The 12,378-nt window shown below is 42.3% G+C and overlaps 1 protein-coding gene across 3 annotated transcripts in view; it reads left to right on the forward strand.

Annotated features, from left to right (window-relative positions):
- Positions 1-1,701: 1,701 nt before the first annotated feature.
- Positions 1,702-12,378, forward strand: part of socs7 (suppressor of cytokine signaling 7) — a 106,760-nt gene continuing 96,083 nt past the window's right edge. Inside the window, exon 1 of one of the 3 annotated variants that reach the window (XM_028819996.2) lies at positions 1,702-3,534. In XM_028819996.2, coding sequence (XP_028675829.2) covers positions 2,114-3,534 — 1,421 coding nt within the window. In that variant the 5' untranslated portion in view covers positions 1,702-2,113. The remainder of the gene's footprint in view (positions 3,535-12,378) is intronic. The other 2 variants (XM_028819997.2, XM_028819995.2) reach the window with 2 other exon arrangements.

Below are 12,378 nucleotides of genomic sequence, written 5' to 3' on the forward strand. Positions count from 1 at the left end.
TGGCTGCCGCTGAATCGTTCGGTTGTCGCTTTCAAGTGTACCGAAATGGCCAAATATTTTACACCTTTGGACAACCGCCAATGCCTCTTAAACATCTTAGATTCACAGGTGACAATTTGAGTAGTGGACACTTTGATGTTTATGAATGTTTAAACTCTCAAAAGCTGGATGCGAAGTTATCGATGAAACCCATTTCAATTCAAACGCCTCCAATTTCCAGTAAGGCTCTGCTTCGCAATGACAATTAATAAGTCTAACGGACAGACTCTACAAAAGGTTGGCATTGATTTGAGGCAAGATTGCTTTTCACATGGCCAACTGTATGTTGCATGCTCAAGAGTGAGCTCAGCGCATAGCTAGGTCATATTACAACCGGAGGGCCGAACTGACAACGTGGTATACAAAGAGATCCTTAACAAATAATTATTGGTATATTTTCCCTCAGTTTAAAAAGGTTTACTTTTCTTCTTAATAAAAATTTTAAAGCAGTACTTCACCACTGCGAAGCGCGGGTATTTTGCTAGTTAAGGATAAGCTAAGGGAGTTCACCTTTAAGACACTGAAGGAATGACTGCTGAAAATGTGACTCTGCAGTCCCAAGTGAATAATAAATTAAGAATCAGTCATTTAAATAGATCTTGATGCGTCTCTGTGGGAAATCTGACTTTTTACAGAACCACAAACTCCACTCAAGTATACAACAGAATGACTTAAAAGAAAGACAACATCTGAATCAGCAGTCCCAGTCAAAGTGACAAATTATGCAGGTGTTTAACTGTTGGTATAAAGGAGCCTCCGTAGCGTTTCTTGACACATTTCTGCTTAGTGATTCATTGGCTGAAAGTCCACAGTGTTGGTGTGTCAGATAGAGGATGTGCAACATTGTTAATAATGGCACTCAGTTTTAACTCTTTAATTCGCTACTACCGCCAGTGTTTACAGAGCATGCCTTTTCAATCAGCTTGTTGATTCGGTGGTCCTCTCTTGAAGTGATCTTACTGGCCCAAAACAGCAAAGTGCAGAAAATCGCACTGGCCACCACAATGGCCTTCATTGAGGCATAGAAGATGTGAAAGATGTTACAGAAGCATATACTTTTGCCATATAACACAATCATTATTGCAAAATCATACAATACTTTTGAAATACAATGTAATCATTAGTGCAGAATAATGCAAATGTGAAAAATTATCTGTGTGTCCAAACTTTTGACTGTTAATATAGGTGTGATGATCAGGTGTCCACAAACTTTTAACCACATAGCGCATATTATTATATTACACTTAGAATGCATTCGGCCCATCCATGCCCTATGCCCACTTTTTCCAATACTGGATCATGTGGACTGACGCCTATCCCAGGAGGGTCTTGACACACAATATGTTGCAATAAGTATATTAAGAAAATAAACATGAGTAAAAACAAAATGATTGTGAAACTGTTATTCTTACTGGAACCCTCTTGGAAAGATCTATAAATAACAAACAAGAAAACCATATTCTAAAAGTATGACTGAGGTATTTGGATGAATCGGTTCATCTTTATTTTCAAAGGTGATTATATTACATTGAGACTTTTACCGCGCAACACCATTAGGAGATTTAACTCTCAGCTTGAAACAAAGACACGATGTAAAAAAATATACAATTGAATTTAAAAAAAAAAACTCGGCCGACGTGAGGACGCAGAAAAAAGGCAGAAAAAAATGCAAGAAGACAAAAGCCGAGGAGGCACGACATGTCGCAGCTTCTTGTTGCAGACTGGAGCGCGGCCGGCGGAGGAGCCTTGAATTTGCGGAAGTGGCGGCGCGGGTGGGGCTCAGTCAGCGCCGAACGGCAGCTCGAATGTTGAGATGCGCTCCAGGAAGCCCCCGACACACAGCTTCGCGGCGGCGATTTGCCTTTATTAGCCGTGCATGTATTTTATTGATGTTGCGGAGCTAATGGGGGGCAGCATAAGAGAACAGATTCATGTCTCTAATTAAAAGGAGATCCGTGTCAGCTATGCTGAAGACGCGATTGAAATAGTTTTTTTTTTCTTTTAAGCCAAGGAGGAGAGAAGCTTTTCGAGAGGATTATCGAGCATTATTACACGCTATCCTAACAGAAAAATAATGAATGACGGCGCGCAAGAAATGTCTCCCGACTTCGTTTTGATGCGCTTGGTTGCCGCCGCCGAAGACGATCAGTTGGATCAGGAGAATGGGAACCTGCCTCGCAGTAACGTCGGCACCGGATTCAGCCCAGCTGGGCTGCCTCACCATCATCATCATCACCACCACCACATTCATCATCACCAGTACCACCACCACCACTTTCTGCTCAAAGGCGGATTTGAACTTGACTTTAGCGGCGCTGTCAACGCGATCCCTCAGCAACAGAGGCAAGGCCCGGGCTGCCGGCCCGTGACACCTGCCGTGGGGCCGATGCAGATCCCATCTTGTTCACCACCTCTTCCTCTGCCACCGCCACCGCCTCCACCTCCACCGCCGCTGCCACCGGCTCCACTGAGCAGCGGGATGTCCGATTTTACTCACCGGCCGATAAGTGCCGGTCGTCCACAGCTTATGGTATTTCGGAACTTGCTGCGCACGGGGGAAGGGAACGGCGACGACGGGCCCGAAGAACACGGCTATTCACCGGACAGGCCAGCTGTGCCAGGGGCCACCGCTGCATGCAGTGGAGGAATGCTGCCGCCACGACCACCAAAACCCCTGTCTCCGAGATGGCACCTGCACCCACGGGTAAAGCTGACTAGTTCCGGTCCTACGGAGGTCTCCGTGCCCACAGATTTATGCCCGCGGCACAGACTAGCCACTGAGCACAGCGACATCTGCTCCGGGGATCCCGTCCTCGACCTGGTCACAAAATTCGGCGAGTTCGGGGTAGAGCAGGCATCCAAGATGCTGCTGCAGGCAGGCAGCCTTTCACATTGCCTCTGTCACGAGCTCTTGGCCCCGGCGAACATGACAGTCGGGCCCGGGGAGGATCCAACGGAGACCAGCGATGCCTTGCTAGTGTTGGAGGGACTGGAATCCGGTGATGATTTGACCAGTGGAAACGACAGCGACCGGGTAGAGGAATCACCAGGAGCCGGTATGGCCGGCTTAACCGGACTGGTGTTGCGTCGAGCCGGGGAGAGCTGTTGCCCTGGCTACCGAGATCCGGCAGTAATTCAGCAGCGACCCGGGAGCTTGGTGAGCCCTGCCATCTCCGGGGCGTCCTCCCCAAATGGCTCCACACTAGAACTCCCGATGCCCCAGCAGGAGCTCAACCAGAAATGCCGCGTGGGCCGCTGCGCCAGCTCCCCTCTCGCTGCGGCTACCGGTGGAATGGAGCAGGACAGGAGCCCGAGGGTGCCGGCCAAATCTAGGAAAGGCTCCCTCAAGATCCGCCTGAGTAAACTGTTTAGAACCAAATCGTGCAGTGGCGGAGCTACCGAGCCGCAGGACAAGCGGCACTCCGTGGAGCTGGTGTCCGTGAGGAGCCTGGGGGACGTGTCGGATTCGGCCGGCGGGGACCCGGAGGCGGACAGGTACAGTGCTGCAGCGGCCGCTGCTTGTAATTCTTAGATTCATTAAGTGAAACGAGGTGGCATTAGGGTTTTAAAAAAGCAACATTATAAAGAATAGAGCCTACCTAAGAATACCCGGGCCGGTCACTTTCATTTAAAATGTTTGGCAGTGAGTATTTTCCACGGGTGGTAATAATTAAAAGCCAAATTGTTAGGACTCATTTGGTATAAAAAAAAAATTTAAACATCAATACATTCTGCCTGAAACAAAATACCAAATTCTCATTCTTATTTTGTTTTAAAAATTGAAATATTATTAATGAATAATAAAATTATCAATGGGGGTACATACCAAGATGACAGACAAGGGTGACACGGCAGACACTTTATTTTATGACATTCTTCCACTATATATAAAGCTACTAATTCAAATCAAAAGTAAACTAGATGCAAAATAAATTTTATGTGTTGAAAATGTTTGAAGAGTCAGTTATGGGCCAAATGTCATTCATTGACCTTTATTTTAATGTGCCAACAAACTGAGTGTTTTGGGGGGTTGAATATTATTATGAATGATACACCAATAGCACAGGAGCATGAAAAGGGGTCTTACAGCTGTAATCGAGAATATCAAAAATTTGGATGGGCCTGCTCATATTGGTCAAATACTGACCTTTAGTGCAGTTAAGTTTAAAACAAATCAAAAAAAAGTTGCGGAGTATCCTGGAAGGGCCAAGCTTCTATTTTAATGCTCTTGCAATCAAATGTTTAGCAGTGGGCTAATATAATTTAAAAACCCAAAGAAGTTACCACTAAAACTTGTTTGGCAGTGAAAACGTGAGAGGCAAGCTATGTGGGGTGGTAAGATGGCCATTGCCTTGTATGACCGGTTTGTGGCATTTTTAGAAACATTCGCCAATACAAAAATGTAGTGAAGAAGACAAAAGAGATTCAAATGTTGAAAAACACTTTATTGGATTAAATGTGTGTCTGTTATTCTTTTAATGTTGAGAAACCTGATTTCGGGGTTTTATTAAAAATAATAATAATAATATCGTGATGAAGTGATATCCTGTCCAGGGTTGGTTCCATATCTTATTCCTAACATTACTGGGATAGGCTTTTGCCATCTACAACCTTAATTGGAGTATGCTTTTTTGAGAATATTACATTAATAATAATAATAATAATAATGATGACGCAAAAATATCTAATGTGTCCAGCACATGCATTTCCTTACATAAGGCATAAAATGTGGAGGTCAATGTGCACAAAAAATGCAAAATCATTTTTTATGCAGAGCAAAAATCTACTGAAGGGATTTTGTTCAAAATCAGTTGGCTTCAAGCATTTTGCCATGTAAATACTAATAATTGAGCCAGGTTTCATTTGAATTGAGTGATTATCTATCTATCTATCTATCTATCTATCTATCTATCTATCTATCTATCTATCTATCTATCATATAGTGCCTTTATCTATCTATCTATCTATCTATCTATCTATCTATCTATCTATCTATCTATCTATCTATCTATCTATCATATAGTGCCTTTCCTATCTATCTATCTATCTATCTATCTATCTATCTATCTATCTATCTATCTATCTATCATATAGTGCCTTTCCTATCTATCTATCTATCTATCTATCTATCTATCTATCTATCTATCTATCTATCATATAGTGCCTTTCCTATCTATCTATCTATCTATCTATCTATCTATCTATCTATCTATCTATCTATCTATCTATCTATCTATCTATCTATCTATCTATGTAATCCTGACACACAGACAGCTACCACAGCAGTCAAATTGTTTTCAGAGATGCCTAAAATGTGTTGAAAACACAAACTTCAAATACCTACGATATATGAAAACAATATAACAAGCAACATCATTTTTCATCTACCGAACATCTATAGACGTCTCTTATTTCCAAAGGGTGTCATTTGGAAGGTGACATTTGTTTTTGAGTTACCGTGTTTTCAGACAGACACATGTTGATCTGAAAGTGGCTGAATTGTGTTTAAGAGCACCTAAAACTTGTAACCCATTGACAAGTTAAAGTCAAAATTTTGACCATGTCGCAGTTTGTTTCCTATATATACTGTATATGTTACGGGTAGAGCTAGAAATTAGGTAAACCTTGCATTATGTAAAAGAACTGGATGAACGTAGTATTACCTGGGTAAAATCGGGCATTATCTGGGTAAAGTGTGACCTATCCATGGGTTAAGCTATTCGAAAATTTATCTTTAAATTATCTTAATTTATCTTTAAATTTTGACCCTGTCACAGTTTGTTTCCTATATATACTGTATATGTTACGGGTAGAGCTAGAAATTAGATAAACCTTGCATTACCCAGTTAAAGCTTGCATTATCTAAAAGACCTGGATGAACCTAGCATTACCCGGGTAAAATCGGGCATTATCTGGGTAAAGTGTGACCTACCCACGGGTTAAGCTATTCAAAAATTTATCTTTAACTAGTCAGAGTTGGGTAAGTTTAAGATTACCCGGGTAAAGTTGGAAAGCCATATTTTATTCCAGCTTCCCAGTTTTCGGCCTTTACCTATAAAATACATATACAGACACACACACACTCGAAACACACTGAGCCTTCAGAAAGTTTTCCAATCGCTTCACTTGTCATATTTTGTTAAGTTGCAGATTTATGCTAAAATAGTTTCAGTGAATTAATTGTTTCTCCCCTCATCAAACAACAAATACCTTTGAGGTGTCTAAGCTGATCTGGGCAGACTGGCATTCAACAAAAATAAAAAATAAAAATAATACACAGCACAATAACTGTATGGCATTAAAAGTCTAAAATGTTGCATGAGCCTAAATGGGTAAAATGTGCACTTCTGACATTTCACATTTTTTAAAAATTGAGTATGAAGTCCTGGGATATTTATTAATATTTGATTTTTTTTTTTTGATTTGTTCCAATTTATTAATCCCCAAGAGGAAATGGCCTTTATGAATGTTATTACGAAAAAGTTGCAGTGTAAGAACATGTCTACTATTAAAAAAAATATTCAGTGAGCTGATGTTCCAGCAACTACATCACTGTTTGTAAAGAAAACTATTTATTATTAATTCTTTCATTTTCTCTCCCCCCCCACCAACCCCGTCCCTTTATAGAATTGCTTAGACATGGATCCCAAGAGCAATTTCACACGACACTGCCTTGGAAGCAGCAACTTGGAAAATGGATAATTATTATTGTTATTATTTTTCTTGATAATGACAAGGATAAGAATTATTATTGTTCATGATCATGTTGACGATGACGATAATAATAATCCATTTTCCAAGTTGCTGCTTCCAAAGCATTGCCATAGATGTAGTAACCAATTGTTGTCGTAAGGCAGGAAACTAAGCCCTGGACAGGATGCCAGGGTAACAATCCATGCAGCCTTTCATTTTTGAATCTGTTTAGGCCGGCTCGGTATACTAATGCAAAAAATATTTATACAAAAAAGGGGAATGCAGGAACGGATTTCAAAAATATGCACCATTCTCCAACTCACTTAGTTAAATTCAGGGTCGCAGCAGACTAGAGAATATTCCAGAAGCACTGGGCACAAAGTACAAAACAGCCTTAGGTGGGGCACCAGTCCATCACAGGGCCCACTCATACACTCCAAACGTGCTGTAAGGATTGGAAGAGTTGGATGTGATTTGTAAGAATAATGGATTGCACAATACCTGCTTGGCTTGAAAACCTCGTGAGAGCGAGAGGAGCCCAATGGCCTTCACTTTTCTTTTGTTTTAATTGATATAAAACACGTGCATTGGAAGTGAAGCTGGCATCAGGAAATAAAACACCAAGCTGTCATGGAGCTGATTCTAGGACGGCAGGGGATGAACTATGAGGACAGATTAAAGGAGCTGAACCTTTTCGGTTTAATCAAACGGACACCAAGAGGCGACGTGAGTGAAGTGTTTAAAGTTATGAAATGATCTAGTCCAGTGCACCCAGGCTGTTACTTTAAATTGAGTTCAACAAGAACACGGGGGCACCATGGGAAACTTGGTCAGGATAAACTTTGCACAAACATTGGGAAGTTGTTTTTCACACAGAGAACCACAGATGCATGGAATAAGTGACCGAGTAGTGTGGTAGACGGTAGGATTTTAGGGACCTTCAAAACTGCACTTGATGTTACTATGGAGGAATTAGGTGGATAGGACTGTTCAAGCATTGTTGGGCTGAATGGTCTGTTCACGTCGAAAATATTTCTAATGTCCTAATGAGAAGGCGAAGCTGTCTGCTTAGCTTATTCTTTCGGAGTTCTGGAATGATTTATATATTTTTTTGAGGGGGATACACATTCATTTTTGTTCTTTTGGTTTCTGATATCCGGTTGACTCCCTCGTTCTCGGCTTTCTCTATTTGGGTAGCTTGTACAGGAGACTGAGGCGTCCATCGCAAGGTTAGTTACTGAAGGGATTACACCAGCTCTGTGAGTGCAAGTCTTGTACCCGATGCTGCTGGTGTGCCTTTCGGACCCCTTCTTCAATTAACTATATTACACTTAAGTGGATAGTTATGGAGAGCATGGGGCGGTCGTGAGGTCGCCGGAAATGGGTGTATGGCACTCTCGATATCTTTGCCACAGGACAAAGTTCCAAGTCTTTAGAGTACTGGTGATCCCTGTCTTTATATGGTTGTGAGACATGGATGCTATCCAGTGACCTGAGACGAAGACTGGACTCCTTTGGTGTCTCTTCGGAGAATCCTTGGGTACCGATGGTTTGACTTTGTGTTGCTCATGGAGTCCCGAATGAGGCACATGACCTGCATTGTGAGGAAACGTCAGTTACAGAACTACGCCCATTTGGCGCAATTCGCCCGAGGGTGATCAGCTCACAGGATCTTCACTGCTGTGTGAACCAAAGTGGTTGGACCAGGCCAAGGGTCCAACCTGGCTGTTGCAGATAGACGGTTGTTTTTGGAGGGTGGGACTGGACCATGTGTCTGCCTGGGGTGGGTTTGCCAACCAGGATCCCGAGGTGTTTCGTTGTGTGGTGGGTGCGGCAACATGCTGTACCAGTGCATGCTCCCCGACCTGACCTGACCTGACAGCTGTAGGGCAGGAATGAGTTGTGCTGTTGCTTTTCCAACACTACATTCTGTTTCCGGAAAGTGTTCATTGTCATATAAAATACATACAAATACAAAAGAAAATCGATAGAATGACTTTATGAGAGCGTCATGGTGGAGCAGTGGTAAGTGCTGCTGCCTCACAGATCCAGTGTCCTAGGTGTGAATCCTGCACTCACTTGTTGCCTGTGTGAACTTTGCTTGTTCTCCCTGTGTGCCTCTTCTTCTTTTTAAGTACCACACTTTTCCTCCCAAATTCCCAAAGACACCGGTGACTCTAAACAGCGTTGATTCTTCTCCTTACCCAGCTCATTACTGGACCAGTGACCTCATCGTCAGCTGTTTTCTGGCGCTTTATATAAAAATCGTTGCATTCTTTCATGCAGCGTTTCTTTCAAAGCACCTGGATGAATGAGTACTTTTTGCTATGAGAAGCCCTAAAAATGTGACTGTTCCCTTTCAAGGCGGTTCAGCAATTGGTGTTCACTCTCCTGGATATGAATTTTTATAGCGTTTTGCGTGTTCAGTCAGCTGCCAGGCTGATCTGACATTGTGACTCTGATGCGTCGTCCACCCCAGACATTCTTGTGTCATTTTTCACCTTCAGACGTCTGGTGCCGATTGTCGCCCACCCTCTCTGTTTTGTCTAAGTCCTCCTGTCCTGTGCCCGCATCATTGAATCCGGTAAACCTCAGCTTAGCCATGCTGGCCTCTCGCCATGCCTACAAGTCTGTCTTTTTTTCCCCCAAGTTTACCTTACTGGTGTTCTTATTTTTGAAAGATTAAACACCCCATTAGGTTTTGCCCCAGGGTTTTTTTGTTTTTGTCATGGTGATCCAGAACATCCATTAACAATCAATCAGCCTTTATTTTCTTTGCTGTCATTCAGAGTGTGCACTGTCACAACCATGAAGCGACAAAATATTTAAAATATGCGATCACTTGCAAAAAAAAAAGAAAAGTAATTTAAACTTTACTTTTAGTAAATCTTCAACAGGCGTTTAGCTCTCATTTCAAAGTTCACCACGGAGTGGTGGCTCTGAGGCTAGGGATCTGCACTAGCAATCGGAAGGTTGCCGGTTCGAATCCCGTAAATGCCAAAAGGGACTCTGCTCTGTTGGGCCCTTCAGCAAGGAAGGCCCTTAACCTGCAATTGCTGAGCGCTTTGAGTAGTGAGAAAAGCGCTATATAAATGCAAAGAACTATTACTTGACAGTGTAGGATCAGCCAATGAAATGAGAGCTAAACGCCTGTTGAAGATTTACTAAAAGTAAAGTTTAAATTACTTTTTTTTTTTGTAAAATTTAATCAGGCCAGGGCGGCACGGTGGCGCAGTGGTAGCGCGGCTGCCTCACAGTAAGGACGCCTGGGTTTGCTTCGTGGGTCCTCCCTGCGTGGAGTTTGCATGTTCTCCCCGTGTCTGTATGGGTTTCCTCCCACAGTCCAAAGACAGTCCTCACAGGTGGCGCAGTGGTAGTGCTGCTGCTTTGCAGTAAGGAGACTGTGGAAGATTGTGGGTTCGCTTCCAGGTTCCTCCCTGTGTGGATAGCGCTTTGAGTACTGAGAAAAGCGCTATATAAATGTAATGAATTATTATTATTATTAGGTGCATTGGCGATCCTAAATTGTCCCTAGTATGTGCTTGGTGTGTGTGCCCTGTGGTGGGCTGGCGCCCTGCCCGGGGTTTGTTTCCTACCTTGCACCCTGTGTTGGTTGGGATTGGCTCCAGCAGACCCCCGTGACCCTATGTTAGGATATAGCAGGTTGGATAATGACTGACTGACTGACTGACTAACTCACTAAATATGGAGGAGATGGGCCAAATTAAAAGAACAGGCTTGTTAGTAAACAACATCTATACCTTTCTTGATCAGCCTGGTTCATATGTCAGAGCACTATTTTTGGATTTTTCTTCAGCGTTCAATACTATACAGCCTCATATACTGATTGGGAAATTAAACAGTATGAATGTAAACCCATTTATCACACTATGGATTCAGAACTTTCTTTTAAATCGTTCACAGACAGTTAAAGTTCAGGACACTTTTTCAGAAGCTCTTCCTTCAAACACAGGAAGTCCACAGGTGTGTGTGTCTTATCACCATTACTGTTTACTCTGTACACAAGTGACCTGAGACAGAACAATGACCACTGCTCCATTATTAAGTATGCGGATGACACCATGATCATAGGATGCATATCTGGGGAGGATGAAAGCCACTATCTAAATCAAGTGGACTGTATGGTAAACTGGTGCAATAAAAACTCTCTCACTCTGAATGTAAAAAAGACCAAAGAAATGATATTTGATTTTACGAGACAGAAATCTGTATGTTCACCTATTGTAGTTCTGGGAGAGGAGGTAGAAATAGTGACTGAATATAAATACTTAGGAACTTACCTAGATAACAATCTTAACTGGAATACAAATACAAAAAAATTATTTTCTAAATGCAACCAGCGCTTATTTCTCCTCCATAAACTCAAACTATTTAAAGTAGACAAGGACCTCATGTTGTCCTTCTATCGTAGTATGATCCAGTCCGTGATCACTTTCAGTTTCATTGCCTGGTTTAATAGTCTGACAAACCAAAACTCAAAAAAGCTCCAGCAGATTACGAAGTATGCAGCTAAAGTTATTGGGGCTGATGTAGATGATTTGACTAGTGTGTGTCAGAGGGCAATGTTAAAGAAACTGGAAATCATCTCAACTGATGACAGACATCCATTACATGTAGAACTAAACTTCAGTAAATCAGGAAGGATAGTTGCTTTGAAAACCCACACAAATCGCTCCAGAAACTCCTTTCTTCCTAGTGCCATACGACTTTTCAATAAGAAATATCGGAGATAATGTTTAAGGTTTTGATATATATCCTGTTCCCTTTTTTTTTTTTTTGGTGTAAATATGTTTTATCTAACTGCCTTACCTTAAGCTTTCTTATTTCTATTTGTCTGTTTTATTTCATTCTGTCTGTTACCTGTTATTAGATGCAACTGAGAAGGCAAATTTCATGTTGTCCTGTGTAAACATGACTAAATAAAGAAACCTAACCTAACCTAACCTAACATGCATATCATGAAGCCCAACATCCAAAGCCTGTTTTGTACTTCTCCCCTCTGGTATCAAGATGTTCTGTCTTTAGGTGGTCTTGAAGATGACACTCCTCATGCTGCCCAGAGGATGAAGCAGAGGCAGCCATTGCTGCATTCCTTTTAACTAAACTGTGTGGTATGTCAATGACAAATAAAGGCAGTAAAAAAAAAAGGTCCGTGTGGTATCGCTCGATGAAAGTGTTACAGTAATAAAAGGTGTCTGGAGGCAGGGGAAATGCAAAATCAAGATTTAAAAATAGACCGAAAAGAAAAGGGAACCTGCTGCTAGTCATCTGTCGGCCGTTGCCACTTTGCTCTTTGAGATTATTACCCCCTCTGAGCTACCGCAGCTCTGCCAAGCAGGCAGATCGATAACTGGATACTGGGCAACTGTATCCTGCTGCCCAGGAGGAGAGCAGGATTGAATTTTTTTTTTTTTTATTTTGTCACCTTGGCATGCATGTGCGTTTATGTTCCTGCCAATCGAAGAGTGACAGATGGTCAGGGAAGCAAGGTGCAAGGACCCCCCAATTACCCCCCAGCATGCCTGCTGGCATTTGTTTGTGTGCCCACACTTGTTTGATGAAGTCTCCACTCCTTCTGGGCACGTCAGGGCTCACCCCTTAACCCATGCTAAGCCATGCTGGCCT

This window comes from Erpetoichthys calabaricus, chromosome 14 (genome assembly GCF_900747795.2).
Source record: "Erpetoichthys calabaricus chromosome 14, fErpCal1.3, whole genome shotgun sequence".
Lineage (NCBI taxonomy): Eukaryota > Metazoa > Chordata > Cladistia > Polypteriformes > Polypteridae > Erpetoichthys > Erpetoichthys calabaricus.